This window comes from Lagopus muta, chromosome 6 (assembly GCF_023343835.1).
Source record: "Lagopus muta isolate bLagMut1 chromosome 6, bLagMut1 primary, whole genome shotgun sequence".
Lineage (NCBI taxonomy): Eukaryota > Metazoa > Chordata > Aves > Galliformes > Phasianidae > Lagopus > Lagopus muta.
This window is the reverse complement of record NC_064438.1, coordinates 44,930,493-44,948,561: the sequence shown is the minus strand read 5'-3', so window position 1 is coordinate 44,948,561 and position 18,069 is coordinate 44,930,493. Positions and strand designations below refer to the sequence as shown.

The following is an 18,069-nucleotide window of genomic DNA, read 5'->3' as shown; positions in this document are numbered from 1 at the left end:
TCTGGATTTTTTAGGAGCTGTTCCAGGTGTTCACACTTTCGGGGAATAGATATTCAGTGCCTGAGTTTACAAAACATTAATAGTATCAGACTGTTCTGTCTATTTCTTGATTGTGATCTTTGTCCATCTTTTGGGTAGAGTCAGTGGAAGCAGATGTAAAATATTAACTTCAAACCTGAGACTTAATTGCATATATTGAATGTTTGGCAGTTAAAACAAACAAACAAAAAAAACTTTTTTCCTTTTTTATTTTCAACTCCTAGGCTCTTTACCATGCTAGGAAGACAAGTGTTAACTTTTTTGGCCATCTAATGGACAAGTTATCACATCACAGCTGAACACTGAAGCAGGAAATAGGATGGCAATGGCTTTATTCCAGGGCTCCATCCAAATGAACCAAGTCCAATTTTAGCTGAGAAAAGGGAAGCTGTTGAGCTATATACCCAGCATACCCAGGATACCTGCCCTTATTTGTAAGACAGTTGGAGTTGGAACTGAAAGGCTACTCTTATCTCCACAAAGCTTGTACTAAATGCAACTAATTTCATATGGGAATGGATGCAAATTCTAGACAACATTATCTGTGTGGGTGTACATATCAGCTGGGTGAGTTGCTGCTCTGATGAAGTCTTTTCTGTGTGGTTTTCCTTAAATCTGTGAGAATTCTCATTTATAGAGAAGAGGTCTGCATCTGTATGAGTATCATCATTCTAGAATAACTATCTTATTTCTGTACAAGAGGGAGGAGAGAAGTATGAATAAGACTGAACTGATCCTACAGCTTGTGTTTGCAGAGATTTGCTGATGTTGTCCATTTTTGTGATGAGAGCATTGAGCGTACCCTCAGTAATTTGCAAATGACACCAAGTTGGCTGGAAGTGTGGATCTGCCTGGGGGTAGTGAGGCTCTGCAGAGGGATTTGGACAGGCTGGACAGCTGGGCTGAAGCCAATGGGATGAGGTTCAGTAAGGCCAAATGCCGGTCCTGCACTTTGGCCACAACCCCAGGAAACACTACAGGCTTGGGGCAGAGTGGCTGGAAGCCTGCATAGAGGAAATGGACCTGGGGGTATTGATTGATGCTTGGCTGAACATGAGCCAGCAGTGTGCCCAGGTGACAAAGAAGGCCAGTGGCATCCTGGCTTGCATTAGAAATGGTGTTGCCAGCAGGAACAGGGCAGTGATTGTCCCCCTGTACTCAGCTCTGGTGAGGCTGCACCTGGAGTATTGTGTCCAGTTTTGGGCCCCTCACTGCAAGAAAGACATTGAGGCCCTGGAGCGGGTTCTAAGAAGAGCGACAAAGCTGGTGAGGCACAGGCCTTATGAGGAGCGGCTGAAGGAGCTGGGATTGTTCAGTCTGGAGAAGAGGAGGCTCAGGGGAGACATCATTGCTCTCCGTAACTACCTGAAGGGAGGTCCCAGTGAGCTGGGGGTCAGCCTCTTCTCTCATGTAACTGGTGATAGGACTAGAGGGAATGGCTTCAAGCTGTGCCAAGGGAGATTTAGGCTGGATGTTAGGAATTACTACTTCTCTGAAAGAGTGGTCAGGCACTGGAATCGGCTGCCCAGGGAGGTGGTGGAGTCACCGACCCTGGAGGTGTTCAAGGAATGTTTGGACTTTGTGTTGAGGGATATGGTTTAGTAAGAACTATTGGTGATTGGTTGGACTGGATGATCTTGTAGGTCTTTTCCAATCTTGGTGTTTCTATGATTCTGTGTATGTTTTGGTTCCAATTTCATACTGAACAGTCTTACTGTGCCAGGAGAAAGGCATTTTATTTTCCTCAACCTGTGAACTGAATCTGCTTGCAGACAAGGCCAGAAGTACCAGGTTGTAAGCAATTGGCACTACGCTCCTAGATACAGGAGCTCCCACTTTCTGCTTCAGCAAGCCTGTGGTTAGTCTGCAGTTGTCAATATGCAGTGCTGGTAGAACTGCTGTATTGTTCGGATTGTCTTCTGCCTTTGTGGAGTTCAGATAGCAGTAAAAGGCTACAGCTTTGTGAGGCAGACCTGGACTGTAAGCCCTTTCACAGTAGGGATTTTGCCCGTATGTCATGTCTAGTGTGAGGCGTTGTGGTTCTGTTCTGAAAATAATTGCTGACCACAGAAATACCACGTGGCCTCCCGGGGACGTTGTTCTTAGGCAGCAGATAGCTGGAAATAATGCACCCCTGATGTACAATAATGCATCACTCCTATGCCAATACCTGATCTAAACCCTTCCTCTTCATGTAAACAACCCTCAAGTCCCATGATGCTTGTTTTGACCTGACCCCATTCTTAGAGCAATCTACAGTCTCTCTTGGCCTATTGCTTTCTGCTCCTCATGGTCTTTTCTTCATGCTGCATTTTGAGATGCCAGGTGTGCTTCTAATTATCATCATATCTCACCTCTCCAGCAGAATGAAAACTCCCACTTCTGAGCTCATGCCAGAAATAAATGAGTTATTAAGGCAGGGAGAAGAGATGAGGTACGGTGCTGCAGCTTCCTTGAAACACTGCTCTTGCATGGAATGTAGCTGTGTGGTTTGGCAAACTGGAGGTGCATGGAGAAAGTTGAGAGCATGCAGGAGGTGTGGCAACACCTATACCACCATGGTGGAATTTAGCTGTGTGTTCACTGTTAAATCTAAAGCTCTTGAGCCTGTACTGAGAGCTTTTCAGACTGAGTATTTCTCTTCCTAATCTGTACATTTGTGTTCTGGTTGGGGTGCATGTGTTCAGTTGATTGAAAAAGTGCTTTTCAGTGATAGTTTTAACTTCTATAGTATCAGTGCTTTATCACAGTTAATAGAAGAAATAGAAGAAAGTACTCATTTGTATATGTGACACAAGTCCTTGTTCAAGTTACTTCAGCATTGGCTTCCTACAGTATTTTCAATTGCCTAATAAAAGAATAGTTAAAATCTAGATAATGGGCAAATTATTACTTCTTCAATATTATTATTTACCTATTTCTTAGGCACAAGTTCTGACTTGAAAAGTAAAACTGAAAGAGAGATATGTGGCCAGTGTGAAATCCAAGTTTACCTGAAAGCAGTACTGATGGTATAACCTCAACAGATTGGCTTATTCCACTTTTTCAGTCAGAATGTTTGTTTGAACTTTGTTTTTTTTATAACAATGTATAAATGCATCAGTGTGCACAAAGTCTACCTTGGTATAGTTAAAGGAGCAAGTTCAGTCTAGACCATCTCCTGCTTTGAAATCTTATTAGTTAAAAGCTTGATAATAATCCTGTTCTTCGTTCAGATTGACAGTACTCAATTGTCAATCACTTGGAAATTACAGAATTCAGGAGAAACGTCTCTTTGAATTTAGCTTCTTGTTGGAAGGATCGAATAATCTTTAAAACCTCATTTTATATGTGCTGGAGGCTGAGTTTGTTTCATTCAGAATGTGTAATATTAAAACAAAGCAACTTCTTGGTTTTGTTTTTCAGAAATGGAGGAACAAAATGCTGGATCTGGGACTGAAGACTTTAAAGGATTATGGGATTATACATTGAAGAGCCAGCAGGCGGAATGCCTGAGTGACTGAAGAAAATGGGTGCTAATGCATCTAACTACCCTCACTCATGTTCCCCAAGGGTAGGGGGAAATTCACAGGCACAACAGACATTCATAGGTAACTTCTCAGTTATCTTGTTGCTTATGTAAATGGGTTGCTGGATTATATATATACTGTAGTATTTGAATTTCTTGCAGTGACACCATGCAGTTCTAATTTTCTAGGTCATCAGCTTGTATCTGCTCAAGCTTAGTAGTGCATGAAATTTGGTACTGTCCAATATCTGTTTAGCCTATGTAGGCAATAAGTTTGCAACTGGCAATCTGCCAGTTACTAGTAAACAGATGTCAGATTATTTATAAATAAGTGCTTTTAGATAATTCAGTCATAGAGGGAAGACTAACAAGTTCAAAGAGCAGCTGCTGTCTGTTAGCAGTACCTTTGATTTTTCATTCTTCCTCAGATGTTCTGTGCAATGTTCTCTTAAGCACAGAACCCTTCTGATCCTCAGTACTCCCTGTAGTATTGGTAATATTTGTAGGAGGAGAGGAGATGACTTATTACCAGAAAGGTTCCTCTAGTAGTAAACCTGTTAAAGTAACTGGCAATCTTGAAGACAACTTTTTCTGCCCTTCTCCTGTTTGTGGAAGTTGGGATGAGGAGGGGATTATTGCTTATTTTCTTAACCACCTTATTTACAAGGAAGGGTTCTGCTTAACTAGAAACTTCGCAAAGATCTTAAGAAATTACTTACTCATCCCAGTCATAACTGGGGCAGCTACCAACTTTATATGCTGCTCAGTCTACTTCAGTGTAGATCTCAGTACTGTCATGATATAAATAGTTATGTGATGAATCTAAAAGGCACTATTTCAAAAGACAATCTTTTTTTAAAAGAAAAACAAAAAAGCCACCCTGACAGACTGAAGAATGATTTTTGATTTCTTTGTTGTAAATAACATAAATATTTTATAAATGCTTTTCTCCTTTATGCCTTGCCTTGCAACAGTGTATCAGTACTTAATAATATGCAGTGACTCTTCTTAATCACCGCTGAAAGAATTGTGGCATCCTTAGCAGAGAGAAATTTACTTGCTTTGTAACTTGTGTTTTGTTTTATCATCTCAGCCTTTGTATCATTACGAACTTTTAGAGATCTGAGTAGAGGACAGCACACAAGCTATTTTATATTTATGTTATATGAGAACTTCTGCTCTGGACAAAAAGCTGCATGTGTGTGCTTGTGCTGAGTCAAGGAAGAACTTAAGGCTTTATGTATCTTCAGTGTATCATAACTAAGAGTAGTAAAATGCTTGTCCCAATTGTTACGTACATTATTTCTAAAATCACAGCCAAGACTATTGCTGAAGTTGATCTACCTTTGTATTGAAGAGAAACCCCATGCAGTTCCAAATAGCTCTTACAAGGGGGAAGTTCCAAAGGTTTTGTTAAATTGCATAGCAAATTTGTCTGTTTGTACATGGAAGCTTTTGGTAATGCTCCTCAGTATTAAACCCCAGATAGAAACCTATTATTTAGTATTTCACAAAGCAATTCCTCAGTAGGTTACAGATCTATCTAGAGTCTTTTTTTGGTAAAGGTCTAAGAGCATGTTGTTGTTTCCTTTCAGGCAATGAAAAATGAGTGTTCTGATTCATTAAAATAATAAAACAAAAATTCTTCATGGAAATTTTCTGATGCTACGGTGGCACTTCTGCACGTGCCCTAGTAAAGTAACTGCTCTTTATGTAACATTGGCAAGTATCCATTGTCCTGCTTTGTGGTCATTGGCTTTTTCTTGAATCTTGTTTGAATAGCTGGTTTGTTGTATCTCTCAATAGAAAATAGTTTTGTCCTAAAATTGGCTGAGATTTTAATCGCTTGTGAGAATAACCATGCTTTTTCTCTATATGAACTTTTTCAGATTCTTCTCTATGTAGTAGGCACTAGCTCTGCTTACTGCCCAAAAGCAGAACTGAAAATATGAGAATTGGTGTTGTAAGAGCTCAAAGTGCATCAATATTTCAGTTTTAGCAAAAGCTTACTAGTTAATCTCTTGCTGTTTGTCTACAGCATTCAGATTTCACACAATTTTCTAGGGCAGTACATCTGTTCAAGATGTTAAAAACTAATTATAGAGCTGTATTTAAAAATAAGTGTGTTGGCATGCGAAGGACTAGACAAATCCTGTTATTCATTGTCAAGTGCCCAAGTAGTTTCTCTTGGGAGTCATCTATTTCTTGTAAGTATTATCTGTTCAAAACTAAGTATGATGTAGGGGCTTTTTAATAACACTTAATAGATTGCTACCTTTTATTATAGTAGTGGGCAGTAAATTTTTACTTCCTAATTCTAATCCTGCCTTCTGAAGGAATACAGGTAGGCCAGGAAGATTCAGAGTTTTCTTTGATAGATACTGAATCACCAGTTATTGAAGTACTGGAAAGACTGTGCTGATGCATCACTACTTCTGGCAAAAAGCAGCTGTGGTGACAGCTGTATTAGCAGCAGTGCTTTATCTAATTGTAGGGGTTAATAGTGCTGTTTGCAGTAATTCTGAAGTGAAATCCTGAATGTATCCTGGGGTATGCAAAGGTTTGAGTGGTATTGTAGCATCTTGAGGTGATTCGAGCATAAGTAATACTTGATGGCAGCCTTCAGGGAGGAGAAATTGAGATTCTGGTGTCCTAGTTCTTGTTCAGCAGAACGTAAGGGAATATTGTACATATTCAGATTCACTGTTGGAATCCAAAATACTTAATAATGAGCTATTCCTCAGAACAGTATCATTACAGAATGTTCGAAGTGTGGTTACACTTCTACTGTGAAATGTAATCCATACTTTTTCAGTGGAGCAGAAATTCTAGGTTCATCTCAACAGGGAACTGATTCTCCTCTTTTCTATTGTAATATCTAGTATATCATGTGGAGAGAGTGTTTATGGTGGATTTTGCAGTATGATCTCTTTGTCAAAGCAGTTCCGAGTTACTGGTATATTCCTTTAAATAGATTTGAATGTCTTGAAATTTCAGTGTTTAATGACACGTTGCTTGATTGAGCAAAACTTCATGTAGCATGACTAAAATGGTCTTTCCTCTAAGTCACAAAGGCTACTTCCCCAAACTTTCACTAAAAATGAATCTATTACATCGGGGTGATCTGGGGGAGTTTTACTTAAATTGATTTAAAAGTCAATGTATAGCTTACTTAAAATTATTGAGGTTTAAGTAAGATGAGAATCTACTGAAATCTTAACTTGCTAGGTTTGCCATGTTCTCAAATACAACTTTGAATTGTTCCTGTTATATTCCAGCTTCATGATAGTATTTGAAATAATGTGGTAACTAAAAGACCACAACACCTTATATACTTTAAGTGGCTGACCCATAACATCACTGCAAGTAGCATCACATCAGATCTGACTGAAACATATGGACCAGAGAGAAGTGGCTGAAAGATACAGAAGACCACACAAACTATGTGGTGGTTGCACGTGCTTTAATCTTTAACACTTCAAAAAGTGAACAAGTAGTACAATTGTTCAAGTTTATTAGAAGAAAAAAAAAAAAACTATTGCCTGTTGCCAACAGAGAATTTGACAAATATATTTCGATCTAAATCAATTACAGTGTTATTTATACCATTTGCAAATGTCTTATTTTCTTACATTGTCTGGAAGTCATTGGTTTGTACTTTTTTTTTTTCTCCCTGTAAAGTCTGAGTCTTCCACCATCTGGTTTCAGTGAAAATTCTGGAATTTAAACGAGAAAATAGCCCTGTAATGAGTCACACTTCTTTTTAAACTGCAGATTTTTAACCACCTTAATAAAAATTCAGTTTTAGTAACAGTGTGGTGTTGTATGTCCTGCTAGCATTGAAGCATCAGTGGAGGGTTCTTCTAGTAGAACAGGTCAGATGTGTAATGCAGATTATGTTGGGGCGAAGTCTATTTTTTTCGTTACATGTTTAGATCACAACATGATTTACGTGTAAATGAACGCTGAGGAAGAATTTATGTGCATTCTTTTAATTGCATAATGTTCCATTCAAAGCAAATCTTTGACAACAGTAAGGTTTAGGTGTTCCCTATTGTCTTAAATGGAGCTCAAACACAAACTGGAAACTGCTCTGTGAAAGGAGTCCATTTTATGTTTTAACTTTCAGCATTACTTGATAATGCACAAGATTTCTATTTCGTTGTTAAAATTTGGACTGACATTTGATTTATTGTATTTAATTTTCCCAACCACTTTAGTATTGTATTCTCTTACTTTGTTTTGCAGTATTTTTTCTCTTGTTACTGTATTAGGTATCTAATGCCAAGTGTGTTTTTCTGGTTAAAATTATTCTTAATGTTAGAAGAACTGGATTTGGAAAGCACTTTGAAAGTTGGGGGTGCTATTATTTCATTAAGCTTTAAAAAAAAAAAAAACTGTATTTCTTGCTTCTCCTGGAGTTAATACAATGAAACTTGTAATATTATGAGCACAATTCTCTCTTCCTACTTTGGTAAGCATGTATGTGCCACAGAACTGCATCAATTGGCACTGCCGGGCTCTTTTAATTGAGAAAATTACAAGTTTTAATAATAGATTATTTAGTAGCTTTAATAGTAAACATCGACTTTATAATAATAAAAACAAGCTCAGGCTTTCAAATTGTTTGAATTATCTGATGTGAGGAGAAGGAAAAAACTGCATAACTTTCAGATACTCTGATGAACTGTTTGAGTATGACAGGCCTCTCTTTTAAGTTTAAGGAATAAATGTTTTTAATTTTCCTTTCTTTTGCTTTCAGGAACATCATCCTATTCTCATCAAGGTTATGGCTGTGAATCAAAGCTCTATAGCCTTGACCATGGCCATGAGAAACCTCAAGACAAGAAAAAGAAAACCTCTGGCCTTGCTACCCTCAAAAAGAAATTCATTAAGCGTCGGAAATCCAGCCGATCTGCTGATCATGCCAAGCAGATGAGAGAGCTCCTCTCAGGCTGGGATGTCAGAGATGTTAATGCATTAGTAGAAGAATATGAAGGGACATCAGCCTTAAAGGAACTTTACCTACAAGCTAATTTGGCAAGACCTGAAGCCAGGACGCTACAAAAAGACATGGCTGAACTTTATCAGTACAAATATTGCACCGATGTAGACTTAATATTTCAAGAAACTTGTTTTCCTGTGCATCGTGCAATATTAGCAGCAAGATGTCCGTTTTTTAAGACGCTGCTTTCTTCCTCACCAGAATATGGGGCAGAAATAATAATGGACATTAACACAGCTGGCATAGATATGCCTATGTTTTCAGCTTTGTTACACTACCTTTATACAGGAGAGTTTGGCATGGAGGATTCAAGGTTCCAGAACGTTGATATTCTTGTGCAGCTTAGTGAAGAATTTGGAACACCGAATTCATTAGATGTTGATATGCGTGCGCTGTTTGATTACATGTGCTATTACGATGTGGTTCTTAGCTTCTCCTCCAACTCTGACTTGGTTGAAACTTTTGGTGGAAGTCAGAACTGTCTAGAAGAAGAGCTCAGAGCTCACAAAGCTATTATTTCATCACGATCACCGTTTTTTCGTCACTTGCTGCAGAGGAGAATACGGACTGGTGAAGAGATCACAGACAGAACTCTACGAACTCCAACTAGAATTATATTGGATGAATCTATCATACCAAAAAAATATGCTAAGGTCATCTTGAACTGTATGTATACAGATGTGGTGGACCTCTCAGTTTTGCACTCAAGCCCTTCAGTGGGCAGCTTAAGTGAAGTTCAGGCTCTTGTTGCAGGAAAACTAAACATGACTAGGGCTGAAGAAGCTATGGAGCTTTACCACATAGCACTGTTCTTGGAGTTTAACATGCTTGCACAAGGTAGGTAGTACTGTCCTTTCTGTGGAATAAATGATGTTATTAGAACAGTTTTTTATCTTGCAGCTCACAGAGTCATAGAGTGGTCTGGATTGGAAGGGACCTTAAAAATTATCTAGTTCCAACCCACTTACTAAGGGCAAGGATGCCTTCCACTAGGGTAGTTTAATCATAATTAGGTTAGATATTAACTTCTTCAAGAAGATGTTTATGTCAAATTATTGAAAGTAATTAGGTTGTGAACTTCCACAGTAGTTCAAACAGTAGCTTAAAAAATAAAGGAAAGAAAGAGATATTTTTTTTCCCACCTTTTTCCATTTGAGCAAGTCTATTTTCTTCTTACCTATGTAGCAGCCAGTGAACTGTCAGTGGGTAGTCTTTGTTTGTTTTGCCTTCCAGTAATTATCTCCTTTCTTCAGGAGTAGAGGCAGGATGTACTGTGAGTATTATGCTTGTATACCTCTTGGCTTAAGAATGGCAAGAAAGTGAGATGCACTTGCTTCAGTCTCTGTGCTGTGCCCATAATCGGATAAAATAGCTTCTGCAATGGAACTTGGAGAGTCCTATTCACTCATATTTCAAGTGCCTCTTCTTTTCAAAATGTGAGTGCACGATAACTGTAGTCTTCCTTAATTAACATTTAAATAAGGAAGTATAAATAGAAGCTGTCTGTGGGATCCAGGGAGTGTTTCTGACCTGATTGTGAATGCACCTCTATTAATGTGTCTCTTCCATGCTGGAATCCTACGTGTTAGCTGAGGGTGCTGTTGCTGCAGGGTAGGAAAAGCTGAATTTGTTTGAGCATCCCAACTAGCAGAATTAGTGATGTCTGTTCTCACTGAATAGTTCAAACTCTTTCTAGAGTAGCTTACCCTGTAGCCTGATCAGCAGAAGCTATCATTTGCAGTGTTTGTCTTCACGAAGAATTGAGAAGGCTTGAACAGTGTGTAAAAATGCTAGCGTCTTAATCTGCAGTTTCTCATAGAGTGTGTATTCCTTTCTGAAAATAAGGTTCTTTACTCTATTTGTGTTTTAAAAAAAAAATACAGAATCATCCGTTTTCTTTTTGAAAGCCATTAGTTTAAGTCTTGCATTCTAACTGATTTGCACTGTAAGTACGCATAATGAGTCTTGCTGTCAGTGGTTGGCAACACAGTTGAAGAAAAGAAATTTTTCCCATCTGTGAGTTGGAGATAATACATCTGTGTTTTCCAGGGACAGAAGAAATGCTATGTGAGGGCTTTTAACTGCAATGAGCATCGTTATTGAAGTATGATATTTCAAATATGTATAGCAAGTCTTGATATTTCTGATCTTTATCAGCTTTCATTTACAATTCCTTTTCTGGGGCTAAATTAGGTGTGGGGCAGAGGATACAAGAGATCTTAAGAAAAGGAATTATTTAGTGTTGATACTAAGTGATCTTGCATGTTGACGAGCTGTAAACTTAAATTATTTCTTCTGTAGTTTGTGTCAAAGGAGGTACACCAAGCCTTCAGTCTTGCTGATTGAAGGTGACGTAAGATTTAACTGTACTAATATTGAGGGACTCTCAACTCTTGGAAAGTTGATTCCTGCGCGTAAGGGCTGGTGAGTTGCAGAGTCTGCAAAGCACTGGCTGGTGAGCTAATGCCTCCTGTGGTGCTTTGCTCTTTCACCTGTTGGTGTTCAGACAACTTAGTAGATATATGTAATGGGAGTTGCAGTTGCTTCTGACTTCTGACCTTAGTGGTGGGGAATGATAGCTTTACTTTTGAGGTGAGAAACTGAGAATAACTGAGAAAAAAATGGGATTTGCTTGAGCTAGTTAAAGAAAATAACTGTTTACAGTAGATGTTTACAACTTCTAGCTATCAAATGGAATACTGTATTAACACTGCAGAAATAGATCATACTCTGTTACTTCAGCCTAACAGTGAGTTTTCCTAAGAGCTGTATCAAACTGTGAATTATAGAGGATGTGGGGAACTAATCAGTAACTTGTATATTCCCTTGAGGCTGGTGTTAGGAAACTAATTGTCACATGATGCTGGAAGTTGAAATAATCCTGCTGAAATAAAGCTGTCAGGAAACAGAGGAGATTTGTTCTGAGGTATGCTGCCACAGGAGTGGGAATGAGGTGTTCTTAAACTTGATTTTTGTTGTTGTTTGCCTAGAAACGCAGTGTTTAAATGAAGTGTGGAAGTGGCAAAAATATTACTGTAGAGGAAATAATGTTAGATTCATTCCTATACAATATGAATTCATACTACTTGAGAGCAGGGTATTTGTAGATCAACTGAAAGCAAGAAAAGGAAAATGAGTTGAAATGGAACGTGATGTAAACGTGCAGTTTCTCACTATCTGATTATTTTGGTGCATGCCCTTACATAAGTGTTAAAAGGATTAGTGTGCTGGGGGAATATTAATGAGGGAATTAAACTGTGAATGAAACCTGCACTGAGATGCTGAATAGTTATGCACTGTTTCATAAATGAACAGAGTATAATTCTCTCAGACTGGAAATCTGAACTGGAGCAACTGAGAAATTTAAAGGTGTTCTGAAGAAGCAGTGTAACTTCTCTCAAAACCAGTCAGTGCGTCCTAAGTCAGTACTCTCCATTAATGCAAGATCGGTTGATGCTGCTTTAAAATACATTGTATGAACCAGTGCTAACAAGGTGTTGATTTTTTCTAGCTGAAGGGTTTTTCCTCACCTTAAGGGATGCTAGTGCAGCTGCATTAGCACCTGCTGTTGCTGGAGCTTGGTTAAGTATGTGATGGTAAGGGGTGAGAGACTTGTTATCCCTTGGGGAGAAGCACAGTAAAAGTGGGGAAGGGTCAAAACTTAGCATGTTATGCAATGGTAGTAAACTCGGGCCATTTTGCCTACCTGTCCACCCCTACAGTCACTGAGATTCCATTTGTTAACGTGAACTAATTACAATGTTACAGGTGAGTGCTGTGTTAGGTAGCTACAAGAAAAAGCAGCGTGCAGTCTGTAGGAAATCTGTATGTGGCAGTGAAGTTGGTATCCAGTAGTTTCATACTTCATTTGCTGAGTTCATGTTTAGATCACTGCTATTGAAAAATAAAGAATTGTTATTATAGTCTTATAATTGAAATTTAAAGGACGCTCATCTGATCAGGAAAAACTGTATGCCCGCACTTGGCTATCTAATCACTGCTGTTAGCAGTTTTAAGCTGTTCCTCCTTTCTTATTTCAGCATCAGCATTTCAGCATGTATTCTAGCATCTTGTTCTCCCTTAAGAGTTGTAATACTGTAAGAGTTGTAATTAATGTGAGGAGATGAATCTTCATCTCAGTAGTGTCCCTCTCATTCCCGGTGTTACAGCTAGCATACTTTGTGCTAGAAGCTGTAACTCAGACATCTGACTTCTAGACACTACACAGATGATGCTGTAAGAGGTAGAATTGCGTAGTTAGTTGTTGGAGTCCACTGAGCAGGCAGTTCTCATGAAGTCTCTCATCTTGGTCCTCTGATAGTGCTTTTCTACTCTGTGCTGCAGGCACCCAGTTTGACCCAAGGTCTGTTACTGGTATGATCGGTCAGCTTTTGCAGTAGCTAATTTAATAAAAAGTCTTAAGTTTCTTCTCTAGATTTCTACATGTTCCCTAGCTCAAATTTTCAATTAGGCTCACTCAAGCTAGCCAATTCTAAATGTGCTAAAGCTTGTTTCCCTGGTTGCTGGAAAATATTTGGGTCTCAATATATGCAAGTCTGGATGTTCTTTACAACTCATTTTACTCACTTTAACCCAGTTTTGGCTGGATGCTTGTAGTTGAGCGTTAAGTGAAGTTGATGTATTTTAAACAACTTTTTTTTTAATTTATTCTAAGCAATTTTAGTTTCATTTGACTGCAGATTACTTTGTAAGTATCCAGATGTCATTTTTCATCAGTTTTAGCATCAGCTTTGACTCCATGTGAAATCTTCTTGCTCCTAACAGTGATAAAGGTGTGTTTTAATAGTTTCCCTGTGATTAAGTCATGATGATTTGGCTATGTGCTAAGAGTCTTTACTGTCAAAGTAAAGCAAGATTGTTTAAAATTTCTTTTGGCTTCACCTTGACTTAATGATCAGCTTAAACAGATCGTTTATCTTACAAAGGAAACAAGACAAACTAATGTGAATAAATGAACTAATCAGCAAGGATATCTAATTTCTAGATCTGATCTTAGCAAAACACATTTGTACTAATTACCCAGAAACTGTTATTAGAGGTTCTGTAGTATTTAACTATCAAAAAGTAAAGCTCTTTACTGCTTTTGCAGAGACTGTGAGGATTAGAGCCTTTTTCAGGATGCTCAATCACATCCCTCAGGAGAACGTTGCTGTTCGTCCTGTTTTATTTCTTTTCTCTCTACTTGTTACCTTGCTGCACTCTGAGACTGTACTGGTGATTGTTCCAATGCACTGGCTCACAAAATCAGATGTAAAATCACTTATCCCTTCCTCTTCAATAGCACCATTATTAAAACTGGACCACTTCCCTAATTCTGTTTGCTGTGCATGGTGAAAACAGTCTCCCCTTCTGGCTTTGCTGTGCTGCCACATCCACTGCGGTTTCAGAGAAGTTTGACTCAAGTATCTTAATTGTTGGTTATCTATGCTGAATGTACAAATCTTGGTCCTGTTGCTTACTGTCATGAGTAGTCCTGTTGAGGTGGTGGCACAATATGACTTTTCTGTTGCAGATTCCTATAGCAGTAGTCGTGCCTGGGAATCAGAAGATAAAAGAAAATGCCAGAAAGTTTTCTAAATTAGTACAAAGTAAAAAGTAACACGAACACAGGCTTTTAACTATGCATTTCCTTTCTTTTATTTTTAGGTATTTTCTTTATCCTTGACAAGAGTGAGAATATACTTTAAAATAAAGTCATATTTAGTAGCACAGTCTTTGATCTAGAGGCAGATATCATCTGACATCAAAAGTACCCTTGATCTCAGCAGGGCTGAAATACTGGAGCACCAGAAAGCCCACAGTAACAGTATTAAATACGCACTAATGTATTGTGGGAAGATTATAGCAAGTATGTCAGTTAAGTGCAGTATGAATTCTCAAAGGATCTAGTCTGGCACTTTAAACTATGAAAGAAACAGGGTATAATTAAGTAAATATTATCATATATCTGACCTGGCTTTCTTAACATGATTCACTTGTGCTCAAGTCTGAAATTACTACTTAAATTTTATGTTAAGAAAATGAAGATGAGAGAGATCAGGAAGTAGAAAGTCTTTCTTACGGTATTGTTACATGCTAGAGCTATATGTAAAGAAAGAATTTTACCCAGTGGTGCAATCAGAGTTGCAATTGGGCGTATAATTGTGATGTTGCAAACAATTTTTTGCAGTGAAACAAGTTTGATCACCTGTTTTCCATCTTTCATTTCAGTCACCTGTTTTCTAGAAGTATTCAGCTAAAATGCTGACTGCTGGTGGCTGGTAGCAGCACTGTTGAACATCAGCTCTTTCTTCCCCTGCCTTTCATTGTCTCCGTGTTAAATTTCTCTCTCCAATTTATTGGATAAATTGGCAACGTTTGCTTCTGTCCCACAATTGTTTTCTGCTTAAGCTGATGTAGCTAAGCTGCCTGCTGCTGAATGTGCTGCTTAAGGAATGCTGACGCTCAGTCCAGGGCCATTATCGACTGGCTGCCAAAGATGTAAATGCAGATTTTGGGCTTCCTAAATCTGTATGTTGTGCTTATAGTAGGAGCAGGAGAGTGAATTGATTTGCATTGTTTGGGAGAGAAAGCATTAGAAAGAATTTTGCAATGGATTTTGAATGCCTTAAGCATGTATGAAGTATCTTAAATTTCTGGCTAAGCTTGTAACTTCAAAAATCCTTTTGTTAACATCTCAGATGAACTAACAGCTATATAATTTATTGCAAAGCTATAAAATATTTTTAAGTTACACAGGTTGCATTGTTTTCATCTGCTCCAGAATTTATTATTTCAAACAGATGGATAATATGCTGTGTTAGAATTTACACCATTTATTGAATGTTCCCAGTGTGAAGAAGGCTAGCATGACACAAAATGCTGCTTAACCTTCCATTCATGTTTTATTGTTGTTTTAATGATCTGAAGTGCTTTAAAGTGCTGCTGATTCCATATTTGAACTTGGCAAATAACAGTGCAGCGTGCATTAACAGATCTGTAATAGGTGTACTTTGAATTTAGCTTCTCAAAGACGGGATGTTTTAAATTACTTTGTGCTTAGAAAAATCAGTGGAAGGATTAAAGTAGCTTGAAAGAGGTACTGAATGTATTTCAGAATTGTTTGACTGCTTATGTCCTTAAACTCCTTGATGTTCAGGGCTGCTTCAGTTTTATCTTCTGCACAGCACTTGTGGTGTTTTTCACCTCTGAGAAGCTAAAACTTATTTGTGTCAGTGTCAGAAAGTGGGAAGGGATGAAATGCACCTGCAAGGCTTGGCATCGGTTAATATTTTCTCCTGGCAGCACCATGCTCTTTTGAAGGAGGGCTAGAGATTTCTAGCTGCTCTGAATTTTAATGTTCTGCTTCAAACTGAAAAATCTAAAATGAGATGAAAGTAATCAGCTGGCAAAGTCAACCTGCTGAAACTATCTTGCTTTGTAACTGCTGGATAAACAGTGGGTCCACAGTGCAATTATGGTAAAGTACAGGTTGTTACACTGCTGCTTATGGTAGATAATGGTACAGACTGGAAACTACAAGTTTTCAACTGAACTCTTCTGCTTTGCTCTTACTGTTTTTGTGGGTGATACTTGTATTGCTGTGTCTTGAATTCTGAAATCACTTATATCCGAAACAGATTTAAACCATTTTTGGCTGCCACAAGAGGGTTGCTACTACTGTGCTGCCCACTTTGGTCTCCTTGGTCCAGTTTCTTATGCTGGTAATAAAATAATAAAACACCTGGTTGCACAAACCCTAATGTGGAATCAAATTTGACAGAATGGAGTTGAGTAGTAGATTGTGTGGCTACCTGAGTAGTGTTGTGACACAAGAACAAGGGGTGTAGAGTATAAGAGGAGGACAGTCTGGTCTAGTTCAGCTGTATGAGGAGGTTAGCATTTGTGACTGTTCAAACATCCTATATGTGTGAGCTTCCCTCTAAGGACTTTTCTTCCAAAAGTACAGGTCACATTTGCATCCTTGGGTTTCTAAGATGCAGGAAGGAGGCTAAATGTCTTTCTCCTTTCTCATTTCTGTTTGCACCAGACACTTGGTTAGAACTGCAAGGATGCCTATGGTTGGAAAGTGCTTCTTTGCAGCTTTTGAATACGTGGTAGTCCAAACAAGCTGTATATCATGACTTCAGACTGTTTTCTGTGTGCTAGCGGATTCAAAATCACGGATCCCTGGTGCATGGTCTCTTCTAACGTGACAAAATTTAGAAACTATTTAATAACATCTAGACCCTTTTTCATTGTCAAGATGAATTCTTATTTCTATTTCTCTTGGTGTGGTATGCATGAGTTTAAGGGGAAAGGTTTCCACCACAAAATGACTTACAAAACTGTTAGGTTTAATTAGTAAAATCTTTGCTTAATCCTGCTTTTGCACACTGTTGAGGGCATTTAATTTGTTCAGTGGGTTTGTCAACTGCCTTGACAAGATCCAGGCTACTGGTTAGCATGGTGAACGTGGGCTCAAGCTGTTTCTGCTTGCAAGGGCTGTAGAACATGTGAGAGGGAACTGGAGGAACAGAACTTGTTGCAGGCAGGACCTAAGGCTATTGGCATTCAGCATAAAGAGGGTGTGAAATAAACTAATTTGTCCAAAATGTGATAAAGGTCATCTTTCATTTCTCCAGACTCCAAGCAGAATCTTTGAAATATACTGATGGTCAGAGAAGCTTGTGGTAGAGCACTTGGGGACATTGCTAATAAATCTTGGAACAGCTGTTGCTGCCTGAAAGTTATGAAACAGTGCTCATAGGAAAAAAATACTCTATTCTGCTGTAGGGAACAATACTGTGGCTATTTGGTGACTTTTTTGCCAAATGTCTGAATCTTAAAGCAAGAAAGCCTTTGGTCAAAGAAAAAGAAAGATTGTATTCCTTCCATGGCCAAAATTGAGTTGTCCTAATTTATTTAGGTGTTCAGAAAAACCCTTTTCTTTTACCTCATCTTGCTTAAGAAGAAATACTTATACCCACTGTTCTGATGCATTTATAGAAGTACTTCGGAAAAGGACTGTTCCATTTACTAGTTATCCTAAATGAGCTTTTCATCTGATGTCATTCTGCTGGTAATTGTACAATAAGACTTCTTGGAAGAATTGAGACCAAGCTGATGCTCTGGTTCTATAAATCATAGAACTTGGATCCTCGGAACTGTCTTTCCACAGATACGTGGCTTTCTGTCTTTGCAACAGGAGCAGCTATCCTAAAATAAATACTGGATAAAGAAATGGCATGAAAGACTTTGGGATAAGGCTCTTTGTGCTTACAGTTCAAGTTTTCTTTCGTCTGATTTCAGTGAATAAATCTATGTATTGCCTTTGCAATGAAACAATCCTTAGATGTAATCAGCTTTCTGAATTCAGGGGATGTAATCAGCTGCTGAAACCAGGCTGTATGCAAGCAGAATAATTAGAATGTGCAAGAAATTGGGATAGGATTTTAGCTGAATGAGACACAAGTGGCCTTTCAAACAACTGTATGTTTCTTATTTAGGGAAGTTA

General features: G+C 38.4%; 1 protein-coding gene across 2 annotated transcripts in view; it reads left to right on the top strand.

The window, feature by feature from the left end:
• Nucleotides 1–18,069, top strand: part of BTBD7 (BTB domain containing 7) — a 50,857-nt gene that overhangs the window by 14,092 nt on the left and 18,696 nt on the right. For both annotated transcript variants that reach the window (XM_048948215.1, XM_048948214.1), the window contains exons 2-3: nt 3,445–3,629; nt 8,310–9,389. In XM_048948215.1, the coding sequence (XP_048804172.1) occupies nt 3,548–3,629; nt 8,310–9,389 (1,162 nt within the window). In that variant the 5' untranslated portion in view covers nt 3,445–3,547. The remainder of the gene's footprint in view (nt 1–3,444; nt 3,630–8,309; nt 9,390–18,069) is intronic.